At 37.7% G+C, this 27,092-nt stretch overlaps 3 protein-coding genes across 6 annotated transcripts in view; 2 read left to right on the top strand and 1 right to left on the bottom strand.

The window, feature by feature from the left end:
- LAMA4 (laminin subunit alpha 4) overlaps positions 1-2,659 on the top strand; it is a 154,230-nt gene extending 151,571 nt beyond the window's left edge. Inside the window, exon 38 of the mRNA XM_006157017.3 lies at positions 2,184-2,659. Within this exon, the coding sequence (XP_006157079.1) occupies positions 2,184-2,329 (146 nt within the window). The 3' untranslated portion in view covers positions 2,330-2,659. The remainder of the gene's footprint in view (positions 1-2,183) is intronic.
- Positions 2,660-12,427: 9,768 nt separating this feature from the next.
- Positions 12,428-26,313, bottom strand: FAM229B (family with sequence similarity 229 member B). 4 transcript variants are annotated; one of them, XM_006157012.3, is made up of 4 exons: positions 26,221-26,313; positions 16,387-16,546; positions 14,213-14,351; positions 12,428-12,661 (listed from the first exon to the last, which is right to left on the bottom strand). In XM_006157012.3, exons 3-4 carry the CDS (start codon positions 14,335-14,337, stop codon positions 12,544-12,546), a joined length of 243 nt encoding a protein of 80 aa, XP_006157074.1. In that variant the 5' UTR covers positions 14,338-14,351; positions 16,387-16,546; positions 26,221-26,313; the 3' UTR covers positions 12,428-12,543. The 4 variants fall into 4 exon arrangements, with proteins under 4 accessions (XP_006157074.1, XP_027630947.1, XP_006157076.1 ...); XM_027775146.1 differs by having other exon boundaries at positions 16,387-16,543; positions 26,221-26,308; XM_006157014.2 differs by having other exon boundaries at positions 26,210-26,228.
- Positions 26,314-26,404: 91 nt separating this feature from the next.
- The window catches only part of TUBE1 (tubulin epsilon 1), a 23,871-nt gene continuing 23,183 nt past the window's right edge, over positions 26,405-27,092 (top strand). The window contains exons 1-2 of the mRNA XM_006157011.3: positions 26,405-26,524; positions 26,626-26,699. Coding sequence (XP_006157073.1) covers positions 26,500-26,524; positions 26,626-26,699 — 99 coding nt within the window. The 5' untranslated portion in view covers positions 26,405-26,499. The remainder of the gene's footprint in view (positions 26,525-26,625; positions 26,700-27,092) is intronic.

Genomic DNA, 27,092 nt, shown 5'->3' with positions numbered 1-27,092 from the left:
GATTTGTACACCAAAAAAGTCAAAATTACTGTATGGTAATTTAAAAAACATTTTTTTAAGTTCATGTGGCCCACATGCAAGTCTAACTATTTATTTCTTTACTGAAAATCCTGTATTATTCTGTATATAGTCAACCCTTCAACCTGGGAAACAATCTACCTTAAAGTCGTGTTTTGACTTTATCAGTCAGTTATTGAGGGTCCTAGGGCACTTTATTGTCACTATTTAGAATTAATCGTGTGGTAAATTATGAAGACCAAGATCACTGCATGCATTATTACCTCCAGATGATTTCCCCCATGAGCCAAAGGGTGACAGGTTTGGGATAAATCAACACTCGTGTTTCAAATCTACTCTCTAAAGTGAACAGAACCATTAGATGTTTCTACTCTTCATAATCTTTTCTGTTCACTCAGTTTTCCCTGACAATGAAGTACACTGCACGGGCTTGAAGAATATATATAGTCTTACTAGTCTGGCGATAACTGAAGTGTATTGATCTCTCAGGCCCTTTCCGAATCTGAGACTTTATCATTATCGTTCTAAGTATAAGAAGTTACTTCCATGATTTATTTGCAGTACACAGCTTCTGTATATTCCTACTGTACATTGCTTAAAACACACATTACTGCTGCTCGATGATGTTGAGTTTGCTGACCTGTTCCATGTTCTCTCCCGAGTTACTGATTTCTAAGTGGTTTCTGTCTTTTATCTGCTGCTGCTCACATAGCTGTTTGTACATAATAATAAGCTTTGACTAAATGGATTTTAAATTCATGGTATTTCTAAGCTCTCTGAATTGCTTTAAATTTTATTGCTTCTATCATCCCAGTACATTTGTGTCTGTACAATTAATGAGCATAAGGCTTCTTTTAGATCTCTAATTAAGAGTAGAATGTTCCCCTGGCATACCACAGGTCACCTGTGCCCACAAAAAGATGAGTCTAGCTATCGTTATCCTAGACAGACTTCCTAAGTCCTGAGCTCAGAAAAATTAAATTTTGCTTATTTGAATTCATTATTTTCTCATTATATTTTATGAGATTGGCAAAAATGTGGAGGCTTAAGGGTGAATGGCAAGGATACAGATTAAGCAGAAACATTAAGTCCAAAAATAGTGTGTAAGTGGCCCAACCAGTGGCATGATGATTGGTGTGTCTGAATCCCATGTACGTGGCTGACCAAGTGGCTTCAGTGGTGGGAGTGGTAGACCCAACGGTTTGGGGAACTCACTGGGCATGAGTGCATGCATGCCTGAAATCTCAGAGGAGAGTGGATAAAAAGGGATTTCAGTATAGCACCCTGAGGGTGCTCGCTCACTCTCTCTCTCTCTCTCTGGCAAGCACATGGGCCTTATAGTAAATTATAAAAAAAAAAAAAAAAAAAGGAGGGTGGAAGCTAAAATATCTCTTCCCCATCACAGTCAAGCATACAAAATAACTGAAGCCCTGTAGAAATTAAGCTTACAAAGCATATCTAAATGATAAAAATTTGTTGCTGTGGTTTTACATGTCAGCGGTAAATTTCAGCCTTGGGAGACAGCTGCAGTAGACAGAAATTTGATCATGGAATATGTGGTAAAACATTAAAATTAACACATGTGCATATTACTTGAAAAGCAAATAATATTCCTTAGAAGTAAGTTGATCAGAACTACAGTCATCTCTCTGAGTCTGCAGGGGATTGATTCCAGAATTGCCCAACAGATACCAAAATCCAAGAGATAAACAAAATGAGCAAGTCTTTCATATAAAATGACCATAGTATTTGCACATCACCTACTCGTACCCTCCTATATGCTCTAAGTCATCTCTAGGTTACTTATAACACCTAATATAATGTAAATGGTGTGTAGTTGCTATATTGTATTATTTAGGGAATAATGGCAAAGAAAATAAAAGTCTGTACATAATCAACACAAATGCAACCAACTAACTATAGTACCTGTCAACAACAAGGTAATATTTTCAACCCTCAGCTGTTCAGTCCATGGATCTGCACCCCTTGGATATGGAGGGCCAACTGTTGCGTTTTTGAGAAGTAAACCTTGATGTTGATGTGAGAGTTATTGTGTATTTTAATCAAGAGATGATGTGTTATTGTGTGTATTTCTACGAAGAAGGAATATTTGAGTGAGATTGCCTCAACAACAATTTTTTGGTTTTGTTTCTTTCTCCTTTCAGAGTCACTACTGACACCACGCTTGATCCCGGGCAAACCATTCACAGGCTGCATCCGCCACTTTGTGATCGATGGGCGCCCAGTGAGCTTCAGTAAAGCAGCCCTGGTCAGTGGCGCAGTGAGCATCAACTCCTGTCCTGCAGCCTGATTCGACAGACCGCCACTGCCCACGTACAAAGTTCTTTAGAGCACTGAAATAAACATGAAGCCAGCCGGGAGGAACAGCACTTCTTCCTCCAGGCAGAAGCTTTCATCTAGTTGAACAAGATTTACAAGAATCATCAGGGACTGGATGCTCCTTATTTCTCACTTGGATTCTTACCTTGGGTCCAAAATGTCTGCAATGGACAACAATGGAAGGAGTGGCAAACATACTTGTATTGAGAGTACATTTATTTCCTGCTGGTGAAATTACTGTTCCTATGTCTAATAAAATAGAAGGGGTTCTAAATAAACACTGGCACACATTTTTAAAGTATGACTAGATTCTCAGATCTTTCTTTCAAGGAAGATAACTTTCAGCCTATACCAAAATATCTTTAACCTAACCTACCCTTCTTTATCTTAAAAGATTTGCTAAATTACATATAATCTGAAATTAGATGCTAGATTTGCCTTCTTCACTTTCATTTGTTCTGTCAGTATAACGAGAATATCTTGGGCTTGTAGCACCAGTTATCAATGTTAATAAAGTGAATTTCTAACAGAGTATTAGAAAAATGACAGTATAATTTAATGTTTTCTACAAAGAGAAAAGAAATTAGACTACTTTTTTCCTTTCTTATCTTCTTGAAAGGAAAATAAAATTTTGCAGGAGAGGAAGCTCCTGTAGGTTATTACTTTTACTATTACTGTGAGTTCTATAGGCATCATCGAAGACATTACAGCAAAAGGACTAGGACAGAATTCATAAAGTTAAAATTAAAAATATAGAAATCCTTTTATTAAAAGATTTTCCCTCACTTGCCTACAACACAATTAGTAGTAAAACAACTAATTAGTTGTAAAACAACACAATTAGTTCTAAAATTTTATAATTTTTTCATGATTCTATATCAATAAAGTCTAGAAAAAGAAAAATATGCTTGAATAGCTGATGGAATATTAAATACAGAAAATGAAATAAAAGAATTATGAGATAAAATAGGTCCCAATATCAGAAGAACTGAAGACATATAAAGGGAATAACTTTAGGGAGGAAGAGGGGGCTACAAATATTTTGAGAGAGACCACCAAATGACATAATGGTTACATCGCTGGACACTCACAGTCAGCCGCAGTTCGGGACCCAGATCCAGCAGCTAAAATCTCATGCCAGGAGCATGTGCGTACTTGCCCAAAATTCCAGGGGGAAATGGAGAAGGGATTGTGGCACGGCCATTCCCCCTGCAGGGTGATTTATCACATTCTGTCTCGGTCTCTCCAGCAAGTGCACACATCCTATAGCAAAAACCCCTCTCTTTAAAAAAAAAAAAAAAAAAATTTGATGAATTACCGAAGGGATTAAAATGATATCCTGCCTTGGAACAATTTCATACATATACATACATCTACATATAAATGTGTGTGTGTGTGTGTGTATATACACACATGTATATATATTTTTATACATATACATATAAAGTGTATATATATATATATATATATATATATATATATATATATATATATATATATATATATATATGGACCCGGTGGCTTAAAACTCACACCGGGCGCATGTGCGTGCATGTCCAAGATCCCGAGAAGAGAATGGAGGAGAAGGGATTGCGGCGTGACCATCCCCTCTGGGGGGTGATTTCTTGCTTTCTGTCCCTATGTCTCTTTCTGTCTCTCTGGTGAGCGCACATGCCCTATAGCAAAAAACCTCCCCCCAAAAAATAGCTAATACCTGTTCACAGAGGACTGACTTAGTGTCAGCCACCATGAGAAGTTGACATTGATTTTTCCTCATTTGTTCCTCACTAGTCCTAGGAAAGTAACATTGAAGCTAGTAGGGTCTCACCAAGAAAGGAGGGTACAAGATTGCAAGTATTCAGCTCAGCCCATTGTCACCATGAAAGAACCAAAGTGCTGGGCTGAGGCCTTTGAATCCAAGAGTCCGGGGTTAACTGAACTACTGTTTAAAACACACTGAACCTTTATCATATTCTCTCCATCAGACCCAAGCAGGTAAAAGTGGCTCTGCCATTTTCTTTTCCACAAGATTCTCCTCAGGCTTCCTAGAGTTGCGCCCTGTATTGCCTCGTTTCTCAGAAGTGGCACTAAGCATCCTAAACCAGCCAAGTTGCAGGCCCTGTCTGGACCCATAGCCTCAGCAGGCATGCACAGACTCACACATATGCAGACTAAAACCACAAACACTCTTCTAACCTCATCATTTATAAGGTCACCTCTTTGCATTGTTCATGTTCTTAAGCTCAGTAAATAAGAATCTACAAACTCATGTACCTCTTTGAAAACCACACAACAAACACCTTTGAAACTAAATTTACCATTTCTAAGATGCTGAACTAGCTCTGAGATGGAAACCCTCTCTCTCAGCTTCTTTCTAAGGAAAAAGATTTTTCTTTTTTTTTTTTTAAGGTAAACATAGCATATTGCACTTCATACAGAGAAATATGGATCGGGTGCTCACAGTAATTTTGACCAGATGTTATGTGTGTCCCCCTGCCCATTCAGAGTCCCTTCAAAATGAAGAGGACCTTCCATTGCCCTGATTTGGGGTGGGGGGGAGCCCTATAAACCTGTAAACCACCTCCTCACATGGCCCTATCTGACTGAACAGGAACGGCACTCTCCTATAACTCCCTGATAAAGAATATCTTATTGCCAGATCTGGACAGATGAAGTCAAACAATTGGGCATTTTCTCTTCAAATTTTGAATTGGAAACATGGTGGAAATCAGGCACTTAGCAGTAGAAACTGAAGACAAAAGAACCTTATCTGAAAGTAGTTTTAGGTACTTACCATACACATTTATAAACACACACTTTAAAAAAAAGAAAAAGAAAAAAAAAAAAAACCTTCGGATTTTCATTTTGTATACCAAGGATACTAGATCCTTATTATCCATTGATGAGTTGTAGCACCTAGATTAGTGTTGGCATGTAGTTATGTGCTCAAAACATATTTCTTGAGTGAATTTCAGAAAAGCAGAGTTTCCATAGAGGTTATCCCCTCACCTCACTTCTCAAGGCAATCACTTGTAAAGTTCATGAGGGTCTAAGAAAAGGAAACGATGCTTACTTGTCCATTTGGGTTCCACTGAGCCCGAGATCTATGACCTGCCTGAAGGCGTGTGGAGAAGACTGAAGGAGTGATGGCAAAGCCTGGCAGAGAGACAAAAAGCAATCCTACATGTCTTTGGTAGGCTTTCAAGTCCTGAAAAGGAGGAAAGAAAGTGGGCTACCATGGATAAGGTCACTGAGTTCATAAATTTCACAGCACCAGGAGATGCCAATCCCAGAAAAGACTGCTAGAGGGCAGGATGGGTCAGGAAGAAGGTAGATGAAATTGAGGGGTGAAAGCCTGATGATCTGCAGAAGCATGGGACAGAAAGGCACCAACAGAAGAGGAATGTAGCATTACAGGAACAGCCCAAATTTCTCAAGGAACTGGGTATCTCAAGAAACTCAAGTGTAGTGATGGTGGTGGCTCAGGATTGAGTCCCTCACCAACCCACCCAGATTACAGTCAGTTTACCATGAGCTAAATCAGTAGCCTCAGAAAACTCATGCTTTCCTGGGACCAGCAGTTAGCATAATGGCTGTCGCTGGACTCCCACGTAGTTGACTGCGGTTCAAGTCCCGGACCCGGTGGCTTAAACTCACAATGGGCGCGTGTGTATGCGTGCCTAAGATCCTGAGAGGAGAATGGAGAAGGGATTGCGGTGTGGCCATCTCCCCTGGGGGGTGATTTCTTGCTTTCTGTCTCTCTGTCTCTCTCTGTCTGTCTGGCGAGTGCATGCGCCCTACAGCAAACCTCTCCCCAAAAAAAGAAAAAAAAAAAAAAAAAACTCATGCCTTCTGGACCAGCAGGTGGACTCCCACATGGTCGATCACAGTTCAAGTCCCAGACCTTGCTTTCTCACTTTCCCTCTCTCTCTTTCTCCGTCACTCTGTCCCTCTCTGGTCAAATTTAAATAAATAAACAAACAAAGTTAAATAATTCCTTTAAAAAAATACGCATGTTTTTAAATGATCACGTCTGAACCTGGAGGAAGGTTACAAAGGTTTGTTGCCATAGGATTGTCCTAAGACTTGTATACAATACTTACAAAAATTGTATACCCAGGAATGTAAAGAATATGGGAGGTACTTATTCAAGATAGAGGACTTAGAAGACTAAAGAATTTATACTGCTAAAAAACTGTTCATCCTTTATTTTAAAGACTTATTTATTCAAGACCTGTACTGATGCCATTATCCTTCCCCCTATCCTTCCTGAAATGAGTGTCTTGCATCTTCTCTCTCGATTCCTGATAATTCTGCTCATAGGTTTGTCAGTTTTATTGATCTTTTTAAAGCACCAGCTTTGAGTTCCAATGACTTTCTCTATTATGTATCTGCCCTTAATTTCATTGACTTCTGTTCTTTATTATTTCTTTTTGTTTATTTTGGGTTTAGTTTGTTCATCCTTTCTGTTTTCTTATGTGGAAGCTTACATTATTAACTTGAGACAGCTCTTTTTTAATGAAAAAAATGCAATGCTTTAATGCTCTCCAAGTGCTACTTTAGCTGGACCCCAGGCATCTTGGTGTATCGTTCATATCTTTGTTCAATTCAGACAATTTTTAATTTCTCCTGTCATTTCTTCTTCTATTCATGAGTTATTTAAAAGTGTGTCATTTAGTATTCTAATATTCAGAATTCCAAATATTTTTGTTACTGATTTATAATTTAATTATATGGTACAACATACTTTCCATATTCTGCATACTTTGGGTATTTTTTAACTTATTAAGACTTGTTGGGACCAGCAGATGGCATAATGCTTATGTTGCTGGACTCCCACATACTCGACCATAGTTCAAGTCCAAGGCCTGGGTGGCTTAAACCTCATACCACATACATGTGAGTGTGTGCCCAAGCTCCCAAGAGGAGAATGGAGGAGAAGGGATTGTGGCGTGGCCCATCCTCTGGGGAGTGATTTCTCGTTTTCTGTTTCTCTGTCTCTCTGTGTCTCTGGTGAGCACATGTGCCCTATGTCAAAAATCTCTCAAAAAAAAAAAAAAGACTTATTTTGTGGCCTATGATATGGTCTACTTGATAAATTTTCCCTAGAAAAGAATGTACATACAGTATTCTATTTTTACTAGATGGGAGTGTTCTATAAAAACTGAGTCATGTCTCCTAGTTCTGTTTACTTGTTATACTGGTTGAAATTTCTTATTAGAAATGTGCTGTTAATTCTCCTTTCAGTTATACCAATTTTGGCTTCATGTACTTTGAAATTCTGCATAAACATTTAAAATTGTTGTTTTTGATGTCTTGATCTCTTTATCATTACAAATTGTCTTTATCCCTGGTAAAATTTCTTGCTAGAAAACTTCTCTATCATCAACATAGCTACTCCAATTTTCTTTTCTTTGTTGTCGTTAATGTTTGCATGGCATATCTATTTCCACCCCACTTGTACTTTTAATTTACTTGAGCCTTATATTTAAAGTGGGTTCATGTAGACAGCTCTTAGATACTTCATCTTTTCTAGCCAACCTACCAATCTCTGCCTTTTGATTAAGTTTAGTCTTTTGGTATTTATGTATTTATCAGTATGATATGGTTTAAATCTAGTATCTTTGTTCCTTTTTTCAGCTTTTCTTCACTCTTTAGAATAGAGTGATATTTATTCCACCTACTCTCCACTACTGATGTTCTTAGTTCTGTTACTATAAACCCTAAAGTTTACAATTTGTGTATTTACTTTATCACAGCCTATCTTCAAATACTGTTAGGTCATTGAGAATGTCATGACATATTTTTCTATTTTTTTCTATGCAAAAATGTGTCATGACCTTCCCAATGACCCAATATTATGCCATTTTATAGTCTGAGACTTTTACAAAAGTGAACGTCCATTTTCCTTCTCCTGTCTTTTTGCTGTCAATACACACATTGTACTTTTACATAAATTATCATTGCTATTAAGTAGTCAGTTGCCTAGTAAGTGTTTAAAAATTAGAAAAAGAGATATATTAACATATTTATCAATGTATTTTTCCATTTCTTGTGCTATCTCTCTCTGCAGGCCCACATTTCTAATTGGTACCCTCTTTGTGCCTAAAAAACAGTGCAGATCTGCTAGTGACAAATTTTTTCAGCATTTATTTGACTCTAAAGCCCTTACCTTGCCTTCATTTTTGAAAGATACTTTACAGATATTGCTCCATTGCCTTCTTGCCTTTATGTTTTTTGATGAATATTATGCTTTTTCTTACTATTGAGCCTCTGAATGAATGTCTTTCACTGTTAATTTTAAGGTCTTATTTTTAATTTAATTTAAAACATATTATTTTGGGGACCAATAGTTAACGTAATGGCTATGTCACTGAACTCCCATGTCTGCCACCACGGTTAGAGTCCGGACCCTGTGGCTTAAACTCACGCAGGGTACGTGTGCATGTGTGCCCAAGATCCAGAGAGGAGATTAGAGAAGGGATTGCGGCATGGTGATTTTTCTAAATCATCCCCTGATGGGTGATTTCTCGCATTCTGTCTCTTTCTGTCTTTCTGGCATGTGCACTCGCCCTATAGCAAAATCCTCTCCAAAAAATATATTTTTTTTTTGTTTACTTCATGCTTCCATTCTTTTGGGTTGATCAAGCTATTGAATCAGTGAGTTTATAATTCTCATTGAATTTGAACATTTTGGCTATTAGTTCTTTAATTATTTTTTCTATTCCCTCCTTCCTCTTTCCAGGAAGCCACTTACCTATGTTAGACTGCTTGATGATGAAACAAGATTTTAGCCTTTTTTTCATTTTTCTTTTTATTATATTTCAGTTCCAATCATTTGAATAGCTATGTCTTCAAGTTCATCAATCTTTTCTTAATCTGTCTGAGCTCTTAATCCTATTCAGTGTATATTTTTATTTCATATAGTATGCTTTTCATCTTTAGCTCTATTTGTGTTCTTTTATACATTATATTTCTCTCTCCACCATTATAATGCTTTTGTTTACAACTTGGACACATGTATTTATGTTAACTTGTCTACTAATCCTATCATCTGTCATTCTGAGTATGCTCCTGTTGACTAAAGATTCTCCATGCCATTGTATTTTTCTAACTTTGCATGCTTGGTAATTTTTAGTAGATACTTATTCACTAAGTGAATTTTATAATTGTAGTACTTGATTTTACTGAAGTTCTTCAAATTTGGAAGACTCACTCCTCCACATTTGAATGCAGTTAAGTTAGTTGAAATTAGCTGATCCTCTCAAGAATTGCTCTTAAACTTACAGAGCCAGTTTGGAGCAGCCTTCATGCTAAAGCTATCCTCATTCCTCCACCCAGTCTCATTCCTGTCTTTGGTAATATCTTGCTAAGGACTCTACTTAATCAATGAACCATATAGTAAAAGATCTTTTCACTATGGTTAAACACAAATTATTCCAGTCTTGGATGAGCCCCCAAGGAGTGACTTTTCAAACTCCTTTCTCTTCTCTTGTCATTCTTTCCTCAGCCTAAGGCAATTTTCTGTCTGGATTTTGTTTTCTTCATTTTAAGGAGTGTTACACTTTTATCCAGAAGACAATTAGTTTACTTAGGAATCACCTTCATTCTCTCAAGTCTTTTTAAGCTTTCTTAGCCTTTAGTCCACTGATAGTTTAGATGTTGCCTTGGTCCATTTTCTGCTGCTATGATATCCCAGACTAGGTCATTTATAAGATTTATTTGGTTAATGGTTCTCTAGGCCAGAAAGTCCAAGATCAAAGGGCCACATCTAGTGAGGGCCTTCTTTGCATCACAACTCGATGTAAGGGCAGAAGGGCAAAAGTATGTGAGACAGGAAAGAAGGGGCACAAAGCTCCTGTGATGACTACTCACACAGGAGTATTTATTCTTTTGAGTATTCATTTTAAGACACATTGAAATCTTTAAATGTCACAAAGTAAGTACACCACCATGACGCTGATGAGGCAGACATTTTAATGCCCCCCAAAATGGCGTTAATTCATTTATGAGGACAAAGTCCTCATGGCCTAATTATCTGTTAAAGTCCTTGCATCTCAACACTTATTACCATGGCAATTAAACTTCAGTCTGACTTTTGGAGGGGATGATTAAGCCATAATATCAATAGATGCCCTATGGAGGCATGAAGAACTTTCTGAGCCCCACATATTCGACAAGTTCTTTCTGCTTTGACTGGTTGGAATTCAAACATTCAAAAGCTGCATTCTAAAGCTCTGAGAGAGCTTCTCATTTTACAACTCCATAGCGGTTTTCCTTTTTCATCTAATGTAGCTCACATGTATTGTGGTTTGAATATGTCCCCAAGAAGTTCAAGTGTTGGGATTTATTGTATTGAATTCATTGTAAAGGTATTAAGCGAAAGCTTAATTCCTTCATGGTGTCCAAGGGTGAGCCCTCGTGGGTGGTGAGCAGCTCATGGTGATTGCATCATGGAGGTAATGCTCTCCTGAAGAGAGTAATGATGTCTCATGAGACCAAATGATTTTTATGTCTCATGAGACCAAATGATTTTTATGTCTCATGAGAACAAATGATTTTTAAATCTCATGAGAAGAGGTTAATTCTCATGAAGCTGGTTGCTATGAAAAAGAGAGCACGCTGCTTGTTCTCTCTGCCTACACTCAGCTGCCATCCTCTGAGCTTCCGTCAGCCATGGAATCAACTAAGCCTTTGGACTTTCCAGCCACTATGATCAAGCATTCTGTAAATAAACCTTCATCTTCTTTATATAATCACCCAAGGTCAGGTGTTTCTGTTAGTAATGCAAGCACAGACTAAGACAACATGCATCTATATCCATGTAATTATAAACTAATAAATTTCTCATTAGGGAAACTGTATTTAACTGTAAAGTCAATCCTTGGAAGAAGACAATTTCATAAGATGGATGCAGCAAGCCATCAAGAGGAAAGGAAAGCAGGTTCTTGGGACTATTGCAAGAAGAAAAGGAGAAGACATAAAAGAGGTCTTCAAAAAGTTGATGGGGGCCAGCTGGTAGCAGGGTGTTTAAGGTGCCTGGATTCTGCCTGACTCACTGTGAGGTTCTAGCCCTCTATGTGGCAGTTTGAAAAACATGCCAGGTGCATATGTGCACATGACCAAAATCCTGAGGACTTTGAAAGGAGAAATAGAGAAGAAAGGAGAAATAGAGATGGGTCACACTGGGGAAAAGAGAAATGGATGAGACGGACTATCTCCCATGAGGAGTGATTTCTCCCTTTTCCTCTCTCTCTCTCTTTTTCTCTCTGAAGGGTACACATGTCCTCTAACAATTTTTTTAAGTTCATGGAAAATGTGGATTATTAAAAGTTATGCATGGATTTCAAATTTTTTCACACCAAAATTAACTCACACTTTAAATCCATTTTTCTAAGAACTTTCTGAAGTTTCCACATAATGCTGGTCTAGACATCAAAAGTTATCTTTAAGTCTAATAAAATAAAAGTATCCCTCCGAGTTTTCTCAATATAGATTCGGACAACTTCAAGATGAATGGCTGGGACTTCAGATACAACATGATAATGAGACATCATTTTTTCTGGACAGCGTTAGAACCATGGCCTTAAACTCATTATCAGTAAATGAAACCAATAATCTGAGCTCTCATATGGAAGTAGTTTAAATGTTTTGCAGATTAACCATGGACTAAGAACTTTCTTTTATCTCAGATAGTCTCCCAAAATGCACAGCCCCATAGTTCTACTTCTACCCAATATAATTCTCCTTGGCAGAGCACTATCAAAAGTTATCAAGTTAGAAACTGGCTTGGGATATTCAGATAAAATAATTCAGCTAAGTAGCAACTCAATACGAACAAAAGAAACTAGCCTATATTAAGCATTTAGAATAGGCCCCACCTGATTGATAACCATGCTGGATTAAGCTTCTTCTTTAATTATTGTTATTAATTATCTACTGTGTGGGAGATGATCTCTAAGGCACTAATTATGAAATATTATTCTGTCTCATCTATTAGATATAACTGATGGTTTAGTACTATACGTGCTTTACTAACTACATTTCTGTCTGTCTCACTAAAAGTAAATATTCAACTGCTATCAGCATCCAAAGGTGCCACCACTTTTATTTGTTTACCAGCTCATAAGATGATACTGGCCCATTACCCTTGACCTAGTCAAACCTCTACAAGACTTAATGATGCTATTTAGGATGCATTTCCTTGCTGCTTTGTGCAGGTGGCTTTCGCATTGTAGCATAGACAGTGATGGGAACATCAGTTACTGTCAGGCAATGACTTCCAGGGCATCTTCGGAGTTGCCTAAGTAAAAAAACAAATGATAGGTATTGAGATACTAAAAAGGACATATTTTTCCGGGCAGCAAAGTTTGAGTATTTATTTGTCATTTTAAAGACACATTGACATCTTTAAATGTTACAAAGTAAGTATACCACAGTGATGCTGATGAGGCATTTTAAGACTTATATAGGACATTGTGGTTGCTCCCATATATTTAATTATAAGGAATTCATATATACAAAAATAATACTCCAGATGTTAATTTTGAAATATATGCAGTGATTGCTAAATGGCAAAATTAAAAAACTGTATAGTTATTTAAAAAGTGCACAGTTATTTTTATAAGTGCATATAGCAATAATATTATAGCAATGAATATGTATATACACCTTAAAACACTTGTAGGATTTCAAGACTAGAATCTTTGTGGAAAAGTTTAAAACTGAAAACACTATTCCACATACTATTCAAATGTTGATAGAATCTCAGATTTGAAACAGCCCTAGTCTAAAAATACATCTAGTATATGAATTTCCTTTCCAACATTCCCACCACATAATCACCCAGCCTTAAACATATAAAAAGCAAGGGGCTCAATATTTACCAAAGAAATCTATTTCATCCTTATATAACTGATTTTTAAAGTAGCACTCTTATTAAGCTTAAATCTATGTTCCAAACATCTCCAAGCCATGAGAAATCTAAGAGTATAGTACCTAATGTCTTGCTATGGTAAACAGCAGGAAAGTAGGAAAAATCCTACTTATTATAGTTTTCTTCACTTTTGCAAAAATTATTTGCTTCCTAGAATCTCCATTCTCTATATTGCTCTCTTTCTGCCAAAGGTCAAATCAAAGTCAGTGATAGTAAATCTGAGGTTGAAGTCTATTTGCAGCTTTACCCTTAGAGCAACATGTGGGCACAGAACAACACTGAAGATTTGTTTGTTAATTAAGTGTTATTCAATCTTTGAACTATTAACAATCTTTAAAATGCACCAGAGGACCAGCAGGTGGTGTGATTGGTAAGGTGGCTAGATTCTCATATGACAGACCACGATTTGAATCCTGGACCCAGTGACTTGAAAATCACACTGGGCATGTGTATGCATGCCCAAAATCCTAAAAGGAGAATGGATGAGAAGGAATTGCAGTGAGGCCATCCCTCCAAGGGAGCGGTTTCTCACTTTTCCTCTTTCTGTCTCTCTCCTCTCTAGTGAGCACACAGACTATATGGCAAAAACCTAAAAGAAATATTAAAAAAAAAAATTTTAAGCACCAGAGAGAGAAAGAGAGAGAGAGAAAGGGCAAAGATTTACAAAGATGTCTCACCTTCCCTCTCTGTCTCTCTTTCTGGTGCATGCCCTATGGTAAAAACCTAAAAAAAAAAAAAAAAAAAAAAAAAGAGGTACAATATACAGACTATATGCTAAGAAAACAAGAAAACCTGGGCTCTGTTAACACTAATTTAATAGCAGCAGTGTTTTGAATTCCTGACGTTCTCGTCCTTGCTAATGTGAGTATTAGATAAAGATGACAGCCAACACTTCGTTGTCGGGATAGCAGACTTTACCTAGTCGGTGACGTCTCTTTCCCATTACAGGCAGTGCTGGAGCTTAGGCCCGATTCCAGCCCAACTGAAGAATCTCCTCCTTCCACTGGACACCTCCTTGGCTGGGTTCCAAATCGAAAAGGCATAATTCACTGAAAACCTATTATAGATTAAAAAGTTAAAATAATGGAGGAGGCATGGGGAGAACTTGAAGAGTTATTTAGAATCTATAATGTTAATGTTTGATTACAGATCTATAGAAACATTCTGAAAATAACATTTTTAACTATTTATATCTATAAAAGTGTTGAAATACTACATTACACAACTATCCCTTACATATAAACTTTAAATCGTGCAACAAATACAAAATAGCAACCAGGCGATAAAAGGAAAAGTAAACCATGCCCTAAGGTTAATGTAACTGAAGCCCATTTCTGCTGTATGAAAATCAGTTTGCATTTAATGATTGCTGCAATCAACAATCTTGAGCCCTTACTCCCACTCACTCCCACTGCCTCTCTACCTATCTCTGCTTGTCTTTTCTTCTGAAGTACAGAATTTCACATCTGTCAGGATACTGTTAGCTATTTCTCTGTCCCTGGTGATCATTGTCCCTCACCTCTCTACATGCACAGTGCAGTAAGTAGTTGAGTGGCTTTGGGAGAATTGGACTAATTCTGAGTTCAAATTCAGGTTCTGGCCCTCCCCAACCAAGTGATCTTTCTTAACTTCTCTATATCTCTCAGGGGTAAATTGGGAATAATAATATCATCTACTTTCAGGGTAATGTAAGGACTAAATAAGATGATACATGCAAAGTGCAGTGCCTAACCAGCATATGCTACTGAGCATTAGAGTATATGCATGTGTATGAAATATATTTTTAAATTTTTATTATACTTATATGACAGTTTCAAAAAGTTCATAGAAAATGAAATTCAAGTATGAGTTGATTTGAGTGCAAAAAATTTTTGGAATCCATACCTAGTTTTTTCATAATACGAACTTTCCATGAAAAAAGACCTGTCATATACCCACACAGGCATGCACGTATCTGCATACATACAAATAAACTCCTTAGTGCCTATTGTTGCTTCTGCTTGGAACTCTCCCCCAACCCAGAGCTCCCACGTTTTATGGGCTAGGACCACGCACTAATTCTAAATTTTCTCAGAGAAACCTTTTATAACCCCCAAGTTATCTAAGTTTTCATAGCTACCATTGTTTCTGCTTGGTAACATTATCATCATTTTAATGCAGAGTTTCTCAACCATGACACTACTGACATTTGAGGTCAGATGATTCCTAGCTGGGGAGAAAGGAGACTGCCCTGTGCTTTGAAGGATGTTTTACAGCATCCAAGTTCTACATCCAAATAGCACCTTTCCCCCAAGTGTGACAGTTAAAAATGGTTCCAGGCATTGCCAAATGTCTCCTGGTGGGAGAGAAAAGCGAAATTACCCCATTGAGAAACACTGCCCTAATTTGCTGTAAAAACAAAAATGTTTTCAACATCTCCCTCAGTACCATGTCTATTTTTGTCACCACTGAACTGTTCATTACCTAGAAAAGTGTTCGGCACACAGTGGACATTTTCTCACTTTCTTACTAATGAATTTGCTTGTCTTAAACTAATAGCCCATGAAGGGGACCAGCAGTTGGAGTAATGGCTATGTCGTTGGACTCATGTAGCTGACCGCAGTTTGAGTCCTGGATCCAGTGGCTTAAACACATGGCGGGCATGTGTGCGTGCGTACCCAAGATCCTGAGAGGAGAATGAAGGAGAAGGAATTGCAGAGTGACCATTCCCACTGTGGGGGTGACTTCTCACTTTCTGTCTCTCTGTCTCTCTCTGGCTTTCTGGAGAGCACCCTCTATAGCAAAAACCTACTAAAAAAGAAAAAAAAAAACCTAATAGCTCATGAAGGGTGGGAAAAATGGAAAATGTCTTGTGTTTCATATGCCAAGTGTAGTATTCTATATCTAATAAATAAAAGTTTAGGGATGGTAATAATAAAATTATAAAGTTTTAAGAACTGTAATATTATATAGTGATTTTTATAGATGATGTGTCAATCACCAAGGAAAAAGGTGTTTTGCTCAATGATGATTTAGTAAAAGCATAGTAAACTCCATAACTATCTATGTAAGTATTAGGTTTTAGCTAAATCAATTAAGAATATATGACTTACCAAAATATGCTGAGTCTGATTCCTGTAGATGTGAATAAATCAACTGCTTCTTCTAACCTTCCACACAAGGCTAGAATTGCCAAAGGATTGATGGTCGAATGTTCCAGTGAAACACAGATATTATGACATCAGAAGATTCTTTCACATAGTTTCCTACCTGCTAAAGAATCAAATGTCTCAGTTCATAGCTCCAGCAACAAGCTGAAACCTAACCAAAAACTGTCTTTAAGGTTTTGAGGCTTTCTTCTTGCTACTGCCTATTTTCCAACAATATGAAAGATCCTAACCTATGAATGATAATCTACAGTCTAGTCATTTTGCATAAAATGGCACTCGAGATTCTTCTCACTTTGTATCCCATTTTCCTAATTCTCTTTATCTCTCATGCTTTCCCTATCCTATGGTAATAACCAAGTCAATCCGATCTATATACATCTCATCTCACTTCACTACCCTCAAACTCAAACCACACCATTACAATTTCCTCATAGTTCTTCTTACATGGGATTCTTTACACGCTCATTCTAATGCTTGGACTGCCTCTTCTTTCCTGTTTCCTTAAGAGAGCCTTGAAATCCCCAAGTGGCAGGAATAACAACAATTGTGAAAGGAGGAATACATCTTGTAGTGTCCTTGTTATTCTGCTCTGTGAACCCTGATCTTATCTGCTGATACCGTCTTTGCATTTCTCTGGATTTCTCTCCCTCTCCCAACTTGTTGCTGGCTTCTCTATCAGCAGCTTACCTCACTGAATGTCTGACCTACTCAGTAATGCTCTAGTTTAATCCTTAAGCAGGAACACTATTCTTCAGCTAACCAATGTTTCAATTTTTACAGTTGGATGACCAAACTAGTAAATGCTAGTGAAAATTTTTTAATTAATGAAAATCTTTTGTTATTACCTACATTTTATGCTAAGTTCCCACTGCTATGTGTTCATATGCTTTATGTTATAGATCAACATATTACACAACAATTAAGTTAATATTAGGTAAAATCTAACTTTTTTTTTTACTAGAATTCTATCTGTGAACAAGGTGACCACAATTTTAACTTAGGCAAATAATTTAACCATGTCACAGTAAGACAAGTTGAAATCATTGCTGGCCATTGTTAGCTAATGTACCATTAGTACCTAAATATTTGGTCCTTGGGATGGCAAAATTTTTATATAGTTTACATTTTTGAGAGGAAGTGGTAGTGCTTAGATGATAAGTTTTCATGGTAGAATTAGTCTTGAATTTTGACACTATGTTAGCTCTAAGATTTTTAGTAAATCACTGAAAATTTTTCTGTAAAATGTTATTAACCCTATCTCACAGAGTTGTGAGGAATAAAAAAACTAACATGCATAAAGCCAATGTCTTGGATACAAAACCTTAATCAGCACTTAGCCTTCTAATCTTTTTGTGAATTTCTTAGTATCAGAATGTCGAGACACTGATTTCACTCTTTTTAGTCACTAATGTACCTTTAAAACTAAAAGTAAAATATCTGCAGGTGTGGTACTTTCAAATTTGTCTAATTATCTTTAACTAGTCCATTTGGCACAAGTCGTGCCAAGTTTCTTTAGCATGTGATAAATGAAACAAACCAAATAGCAGCCTTAATTATGAAACTTTACAGTGCTATGGTAATACCTAAGAAGACAATATGTGGACCAGCAGATGGCATAATGGCTATGTCACTGGACTCCCATGTAGTCAACTGCAGTTGGAGACCCAGACCTGGTGGCTTAAAACTGGCGCAAGATGCATATGCATGTGTGCCTAAGATCCTGAGAGGAGAATGGAGAAAAAGAGATTGCAGCCTGGCCATCTCCCCCTGCAGGGGGTGGTGGTAAATTCTCACTTTCTGTCTCTCTGGAGAGTGCATGCACCCTATAGCAAAAGTCTCTCTCTAAAAATGAAAAACTTTTAAAAAGACAATACGATCTTGACTCCCAGCAGATCTTCACAAAGTAATGGATTAATAAGTGGAGTATAAATGGTAAAAAAGAAGATGGTACAATCTCTAAATTATGTCTCAATCAGCATAAGACTAAGAAAAATTATCTTTCCATTTTCAGGATATTGACTTATGAGGTACTGAAAAAGAGTGATATTCGGGGACCAGCAGATGGAGTAGAGGTTATGTTGCTGGACTCCCACATGGCTGGGAGTCCCAGATCCGGTAACTTCAAACTCATGCTGAGGGCATATGCATCATGCCCAAGATCCCAGGAGGAGAACCTAGGAGAAGGGATTGAGGTGTGGCCATCCCCCCTGGGGGGCGATTTCTCACTTTCCCTCTCACTGTGTGTGTCTCTCTCTCTCTGGCAAGCACATGCACTTTAAGGCAAAAACCTCTTCCAAAAAAACCACAGAGTAATATTTGATCCAGTTGTATCTGAAGAAAACAGACTCCTTCATTATTAGATTTCATTCATTCACTGAACAAATGATTGCTAGGAATTCACCATGAGCCAGGCAGGTATTATGTGCTAAAATTAAAAAGAAAAGCCAAACATACTTTCTGTTTTAATGGACTTTATGGGTCAGGGTAGGATATGCTCTAGACTAAGACTTTGACTCTAAATTTAAAAGATGAATAAGCACTAAAAGGAGAAAATGAGTGGGAGGCAAACACACTGAGACAGTTGGGGAGGGGGCAAATGGGGAACAGCATGTGCAAGGTTCTTGTTGCCCATGATCTGAAAGGCCAGCCTAACCCCAGCAAAGAAAATCCGAAAGGAAATATGGTCTGAGAGACAAGTACAAACCACATGGGACCACGTGGGAGCAGGAGTTTAAGATTTTATCTCAAGAGCAAGAAAGTCTGGCAAAGATTTTTAGGTTCCATTGATTTTCTCTGCTTATTTTTTTTATTTACTTGATTTTTATTCTAATCTTACTCTCTCTTCTTCTTTATACTTTGGACTTAATTTGATTTTCTTTTTCTTATTTCTTAAAGGGGAACCTTAGGTCAATGACCTCAGATCTTTCTTTTCTAAAATAAGTATTTAATAAGTTTCCATCAAAGTACTACTTTAGGTGCATCAAAAATTATTAAATTCCATATTTTCATTTCCTTTACTTAGAATTTTCCTTTATAGGTGGAATTTTCCTTTAGAGGAGGATAGAGAGATTTTGGTTCATGGAAACAAAATTACAAATAGAAGAGAGGAACAATTTCTAGTGTTAGTATAGTAGAGTAACTATAGTTAAAATTTACTGTATATCTCAGAGTAACTAAAAATGACAATTTTGAATGTTCCCAACACAAAGTAATGACATATTGTTGTGATTATAGATATACCCTTATTTAATCATTACACATTATATTTTTCATACTCAGAAATCACATTATACTCCACCAATATGTACAATTATTATTCATCAATGAAAATATTTTTCCTTTTTTTAATTTTTGACCTATGCATTATTTACAGCTATATTGTTTAGTTTCCAAATATTTGAGAATAGTCTATTCTTCTGGTTCTAATATCTAGTTAGATTCAATTTTCCTCAATAGACATTTTCTAATTCTTTTTCTTTTTTTGAGAGATTTGTTGCTATAGGGCGCATGCACTTGCCAGACAGACAGAGAGACAAAAAGCGAGAAACCACACCCCCAGAGGGATGGACACAGCAATCCCTTCTCCTCCATTCTCCTCTCGGGATCTTGGGCATGCACACACACGTGCCCAGCATGAGTTTAAGCCACTGGGTCTGGGACTCAAACTGCAGTCAACTACATGGGAGTCCAGTGACATAGCCATTATGCCAATTGCTGGTTCCAACAGACATTTTCTATATTATTAGAACTCTTTTAAATAAGCCTTGTTTTCATGGCCAGAATACATAAATATTAGGTAAATATTCCTAATTTTAAAATAGGTAAATATTCCATGTGAACTTGAAAAGAATGGGTATTCTGCTGACACTGGGTGAAGTGCTTTATATAGGTGATTTATGTTGTTCCTCTAGTCTCCTATATTCTCTCTTTTTTTTTAAGGTTTTGACATAGGGTTCATGTACTCACCACAGAGAGACAGCGAGAGGGAAAGTAAGAAATCGTGCCCCAGGAAAGATGGCTATGCCACAATCCCTTCTCCACTCTTCTCCTAGAATTTTAAGCACACACGTACACGCACTCAGTGTAATTTTCAAACCACCAGATACGGGACTTGAACTGTGGTCAGCCATGTGGGAGTCCAGTGCCTTAACCACCACATCACCTGCTGGCCCCAATCTTCTATATTCTTAATGATTTTCTATATATTTATCAACTATTGAAATAAGGATTTCTTAAGATAAATTTATTTTATAGTATTTTCAAATGTATTTACATTCATTCACCGTACATAATTACAGTGTGCAAAATGATATTTTTCATCCAGAATACACTGTATATTGGTTCAATCAAGGATATTACCATATGTATTATTGTCAACAAATAGTTTCCTATTTCTTGTTTCTTACATATTTTGCTTCTTTTTTCTCCCCTTTGACTCCCTCCCTCTCACCTTCTGCCATTTCCCACCCTACTCGTATATTGTCTCTGGTATCTACTGTTGCTTTCCATGACTTTGTTTTCTTGAAATCTCTAACTATAGTTGTGAATTTACTTCTCTTTTCTATTCTGCTAGTATTTACTTCTAAGTATTTTTAGTACTATTATCTTCTTTCAATGAAACGACATTCTTGTCATTAAGAAATATCTTTCTTTAGCCATAATATTCATTGCTTTGAAATCTACTTGGTCTGAAATTTTTACAGCTACTTTTTACTCATTAATGTTAGCATGACATGCCTTTTCCTATTCTTTTACATTTAGCCTATCTGGTTTTCATATTCAAAGTGTTTTGGGGTTTTTTTTGGTAAACAGCATATAGTTGAGTCTTGTATATTTTATCCACATTAATCATCTTTGTCTTTTAAGAAGGGTGTTTGTGGGACCAGCAGATGGGATAATGGTTACTTTGCTGCACTCCCACATGACTGACTACAATTCGAGTCCTGGACCTGGTAGCTTCAACCTCATGCCAGGTGATGTGTGTGTGTACCCAAAATTCTGAGGAAAGTGGAGGAAAAGGGATTGTGGCATGGCCATCCCCCAGATGAGGGGAAGAATGTGATTTCTCACTTTCTATATGTCTCTCACTGTCTCTCTGTCTCTCTCTCTCCAGCGAGCACATGCATACTATAGCAAAAATCTTTTTTAAAAAAAGAAAAAAGAAAGAAAGAAAAGAAAAGAAGGGTGTTTGGTTATTTTATATTTAATATGATATATAGGTTGGATTTATATCTGTCATTATTTGTATTTTATTTTTGCCATCAGTTCTTTGTTTCCTTTTTCTTGTTATTGTATGCTTTTGGGTCAAACGAGTATATTTTATGAATCTATTTTATCTCCATTATCGGTTTGTTGCTGTGCATCTTTGTGTCCTACATTATTTTTTGATTACTTTGGGGTTTATAGCATATATCTTTAAATTTTCACAGTCTACTTTTAAATAACATTACGCCACTTTCATATACTAGAAAAAATATAGTCTGTTTTTATTTCTGTTATATGATAAACCTCACAACTTTTTTTTTTTTTTTTTTTTGAGAGAGAGAGGTTATGCTATAGGGTGCATGCACTCCCCAGAGAGACAGAAAGCGAGAACTCACCCTGCAGGGGAGATGCCATGCCGTAATCCCCTCTCTCCATTCTCTTCTCAGGATTTTGGGAGCACACCACACATGCCCAGCATGAGTTTTAAATCTCCTGGTCCAGGACTCAAACTGTTGCCCACTATGTGGGAGTCCCATAACTACCATTACGGCATCTGCTGGTCCTAACGTGTCATTGTTTTTGAGCAATCTTTGTAAAACTTTTTCAACACAAGGGAAGACTTTTCTATTTACCTATATGTTTATCATTTTCAGTGTTCTTTATCCTCTCCAGTAGGTCCAGATGTTCATCCAACATCATTTTCCTTTCGCCCGAAAGACCATTTCACAGTACTGATCTGCTAGTAATTAGTTTTAACTAAATAACTTTTGTATGTCTTTATTTCATTTTCAGTTTTTTTAATAATATTTTCACTAGATATGATGTCTGAAGTCATCAGTTTTGTTTTAAGTACTGAAAAGATTTTTTTCTTTTTTTTCAATTTGCCGTAGGGCATGTGTGCTGGCTGGAGAGAGAAAGAGGGAAAGCAACCCCCGGGGGGATGGCCATGCCACAGTCTCTTCCATTCTCCTCTCAAGATTTTGAGCACACACACACATATTCCCGGAGTTGTTTTCAAGCCACCAGGACAAGGATTCAAACCATCATATTGGATCCATCCACCTTAACCACCATGCCATCAGCTAGCCAGGACATAAAAATCTTTGCTCTGCTATTTTCTGGCTTACATTGTTTCCAACAAAAAATGTCTGCTGTTATTACTGTGTTTCTCTATATGTAGTATGTCTTTTCTCACTAGCTGTTTTAAGATTTGCTCTTTATCACTGATTTCAAGCAATTTAACTACAAGGTGCTTTGTATAGTTTTCTTCTTGTTTCTTGTGCCTACGTTTCATTGAGTTTCTGGGGTTGGTTTGTGGACTTATAACACTTGTCACTTTGGGAAATTTGGGGGAGGGGGGTTATATCTTCAAGTATACTTGATTTCCTCCTTCTGGAACTCCCAATTATATGTATATTAAACTTTTCAAAGTTCTCTCATAGCTCACCAATCCTCCGTTTTTGTTTTTGTTTTTTCATATATATTTATCCTTTTGTTCTTTGTTTTATTTGGAGTAGTTTCCATTACTTCATCTTTAAGTTCATTATTCTTTTCTTTTGCATTGTCTAATCTGCTCTTAATTCTATCCATCTTTCATCCTAGACATCGTACTTTTGATCTCAGAAATCAAATTTGGATCTCCTTTTTATATTTGTCTCTTAATCTGCTTATGATTCCTTCTGCCTTCTGAAACAGTTATTTATTTTAATATCCTTATTTACTAATTCTTTCATTTGTGCTATATATATGTGTGTGTGTATATATGTGTGTGTGTGTGTGTGTATATGTTATTTAATTAGATTCTTGGTAAGAAATTTAGAACACCAATTTGTGAGGATAAACTCCATTTGTTAGGGCAAACATGGATTGCAAGTAGCCCTAGAGCTATGTAACGGCTTTGATTTTTAGTAAAATTTGCGAGTCCACAGCTTTCCAATCAAACTTGTGCTGCTCTATAATCTCTTATTTCTCCTTTTCTGTGCCAAAGATCTCCTTCCTGATGTCTGGGCATCACAGCTCCTTTTTCTTGAAATAAGCATTAGTGAGGTGTTTCGGGATTTTTATCTTACTAATATCGTTTTTTGTGGAGGTAGCGATGACAAATTTCTGGTGTGTTCTAAGCAGTGCAACTCAATTGAAGACCAGAGATCCAGTCACAAGTAGAAAGCCACTCCTCAACTGCTTCAGGAAAACCACTCTTTTCTCTGTGGCGTCCAGTGAGAATGGTCCTGGGAGTAATACTGGTTCGCAGCTTTCTCACATGCTCATTGAAGGGTTTTTTGGTTTTTGGTTTTTGTCTTGGCTCAACAACTTTTGGAGGCATATCTTCGGTAGGATAATACCTAGGCATTTTGCAAAGTTTAACCACCTAGATACCACCTTCTTGTCCCTACCAGCTGGTTTTATGACAGTGACAAGAACCTTCTCCTCCTTTGTCATTTCAATCCTGGATTTAGTGTCTGAGTACTTCCTCTTGTGGCCTTCCTAAAATACAGGGCAGATCAAGAGTATCTGCTGATGCCACAGACTAGGACCTGTTCACAAGTCACTAATGGGTTTCCCTTTTTTGGGCTTTTTTTTAGCCTTGAGGTCACCCTTTTTAACTTTGCCACTGGTATCAGCCTTCTTGGCTTCAGATTTCTTTCCCTTAGTATCCTGTTTCTCAGCTTTTTCACCTTCCACCTTGTCTGATGGGAAAAGCCATTTGTTCTATCTTAATCTACTTTTCACTGACTGATTTTTCTCATTATGGAGTACGTTCTTGCGTATCTGGCTTTTTTTTTTTTTTAATTTCCATGTCAGACGTTGTGAATTTTATATTGTTCGACAAGTTTATTTTTCATCCTCCACTCTTGAGGTCTTGTCTGGGGCATGATTACTTGGAAACTTGTTTCTTGGAAGTCTGGTTTTAGGCTTTTTTGATCACAGCAGCCTTTTCTCTAGAGCCTTTTTCTTCTACCCAAACAATATTCCTGGCAGCCTTCCTTCTCTCTCTCTCTCTCTCTCTCCCCAGTCAAATTAAAGAATAATAAATTAATTAATTAATAATTCTTTTTTTTAGAAAAAAAGAAGAAAATTCTTTCATTTTCAAAGTAAAGATGGAGTTAGAGGGCCTTATGCTGGGTTAATAAGTCAAGGACAGAAAGACAAATAAAAATATGAACTTATAAAAGTGGAGAATAGAGTCATAGTTGTCAGAGGTCAGGGGAGGGAAAGGGAGCAGAGATGTAAAGTGAGGAAATGCTCAAAGTGTACAAAGTCTCAGACAGGAGAAATAAGTTTTAGAGGTCTATTACATAGCAAAAACTTTTTTTTTAAATCTGCCTATTACTCCCAAGAGATATAAAATAAAAGTAAAACACATCCAAATAGAAATGTGGGAAAGCCACAGCATCATAAACAACCTCAGCCTTACCAGCTATCAGAAAAATGGAGTAATAACTATTATTTGTCTTGGTGGGGAAATAAGTTGTTCTAAGCAATTGAATAATACTATAATTTATATTACTACACATTTAAAATATATATATAATTTAACTTTTTATTAAATGGGGATTTCTTAAGAGTTTTGTAGTTCCTGGGACCAGCAGTTGCATAATGGCTATGTCGCTGGACTCCCATGTAGTCGACCATGGTTCGAGTCCCAGACCCAGTGTCTTAAACTCAAGCCGGGTGCATGTGCATGCGTGCCCAAGATCCCCAGAGAATGGAAGAGAAGGGATTGTGGCATGGCCATCCCCCCTGGGGGGTGATTTCTCACTTTCTGTCTCTCTGTCTGTCTGGCGAGCACACACATCTTATAGCAAAAACGTCTCCACACAAAAAAAAAGTTTTGTAATTCCTTAGATTTTTTATGTAATATATTGATTTCACTAAAGAAGTACTTGAGCTGTTCATTGAAATCTGGTCTACAAGCAATAAAAGTTTACAGTATTTTTTTAATGTTTGACAATGTTAAAGAGTTGATCATTTTCAGAAATTCCTGATTTTTCCATCTTCTCCTCTAGCCCATCTAAACATTGCACATAAATCAAATGCCTAGTTTTTATCCCTTCTCTCTGTCTTCTGTTTGCTCATCTACATCTTCATCCCCTGAATCCTACTGCACTTACAGTCAACGTCATATACTATTGTTAAGTCCCAATTCTGTCACTGTTGTGTGTGTGTGTGTCTTCAACTAGACTTGAAGCTTCTTGGACTGGGTCTTACTTTCTTTCGAATCCTCCATAGACCCTAGAAGGTAACGTTTGGAGTCTACTGCGTTCAACAAATATTTTCTCTGAACTTTGCCTTTTTTTCTTTTAAGTATATAACCACCTAGATTCCGTTGTGCCCTGACGATTTTTCTCTGATGTTTCTCTGTGCTCATCGTCATTCCTCGTTTTTCTGTTAGAACAAAGGGCTGGTCGCAAAGAGACGCTAACGCAGCGCCCCATAGAATCTGAATAAACGAAATTTCACCCACCACCCCGGATGTTAAAACGGAGGACGAAGACTAAACCTCTAATAGCTTTTGAACGGCTGATTCTTATTTTAAACTGCTACTCCAAAGCCTAGTTACCCGCCAGTTACCCGGGCCTCTGGAGCTGCCGATGCCCAAAGATGTTGACAAGGCAGCGAGGATCTGCGGTCTGGAGGCCGCGTCGCTATGGTAACGGCGAGACGCCAGGGCCCGCGAGCGGCCTGCTGACGGAAAATCTCGGTCTGAACCTAGAGAAGGGCTTTGCGACGGTGTTGGCTTGCGGCAGCGGCGTAACTTACGGCCGCCCTCCCCTAAAGCTCGCTAGGTGAGCGGGCGAATCTGAAAGCTGGCGCGGGCTCCTGGGTGCAGCGGGCTGGGCGCACTGCAGCATGACCCAGTCGGTGGTCGTGCAAGGTGAGCCACCCAGGCGGGTGGGGATCGGGTCCCCGCAGAGTCCGGCCGCCTTGTTTCCTGCCTAACTTCCATTCTCTGTGCTTTGTCTGCCCTGGTCGCAGTCGGCCAGTGCGGAAACCAGATCGGCTGCTGCTTCTGGGACCTGGCGCTGAGAGAACACGCCGCGGTCAACCAGGTACCGGCCTTGTCCCCGGGAGCTCCCTTTACCTGTCACTGAGGTCTTCGCACACACAAGCAGGGAGCTTTTATCTGACCGACCTAAGTTGTCTGAGACTTTCCGTAAAGAACGTACTGCCTTGTAAACGGACGTGCTGTTAGACACAGTAGGCTGAACACTGACCAGACATTTTAGTCTTAGCAGTATTCCCAACTCTCAGGGTCTCCTCATTAGTGTTCTTGTAAAGGCAATGAGATATTGTATGTGGAGGTGCTTTGTAGAATGGATAACTCGTGTGGTTCGAGTTCTCCATTCAACTAGACACCTTTTCAAATAGTCACAAAGAGTCCAGAGAAAATTTTCCTTTTGAAGCACCTGATCTACAATCCTATTGGGAAATCCTTTCACTTG

Source organism: Tupaia chinensis, unplaced genomic scaffold (assembly GCF_000334495.1).
Source record: "Tupaia chinensis unplaced genomic scaffold, TupChi_1.0 Scaffold000527_1, whole genome shotgun sequence".
In the NCBI taxonomy this organism is placed as follows: domain Eukaryota; kingdom Metazoa; phylum Chordata; class Mammalia; order Scandentia; family Tupaiidae; genus Tupaia; species Tupaia belangeri.
The sequence above is the reverse complement of the archived record's forward strand: the minus strand, read 5'-3'. Positions and strand labels throughout refer to the sequence as shown.

Coding starts and splice junctions, on each gene's coding strand:
- FAM229B (XM_006157012.3), bottom strand. CDS start 14,337: ATGCCTTTTCGATTTGGAACCCAGCCAAGGAGGTGTCCAGTGGAAGGA. Junction 12,662..14,212: donor AAAGAGACGTCACCGACTAG/GTAAAGTCTGCT, acceptor TTTTTTACTTAG/GCAACTCCGAAGATGCCCTG.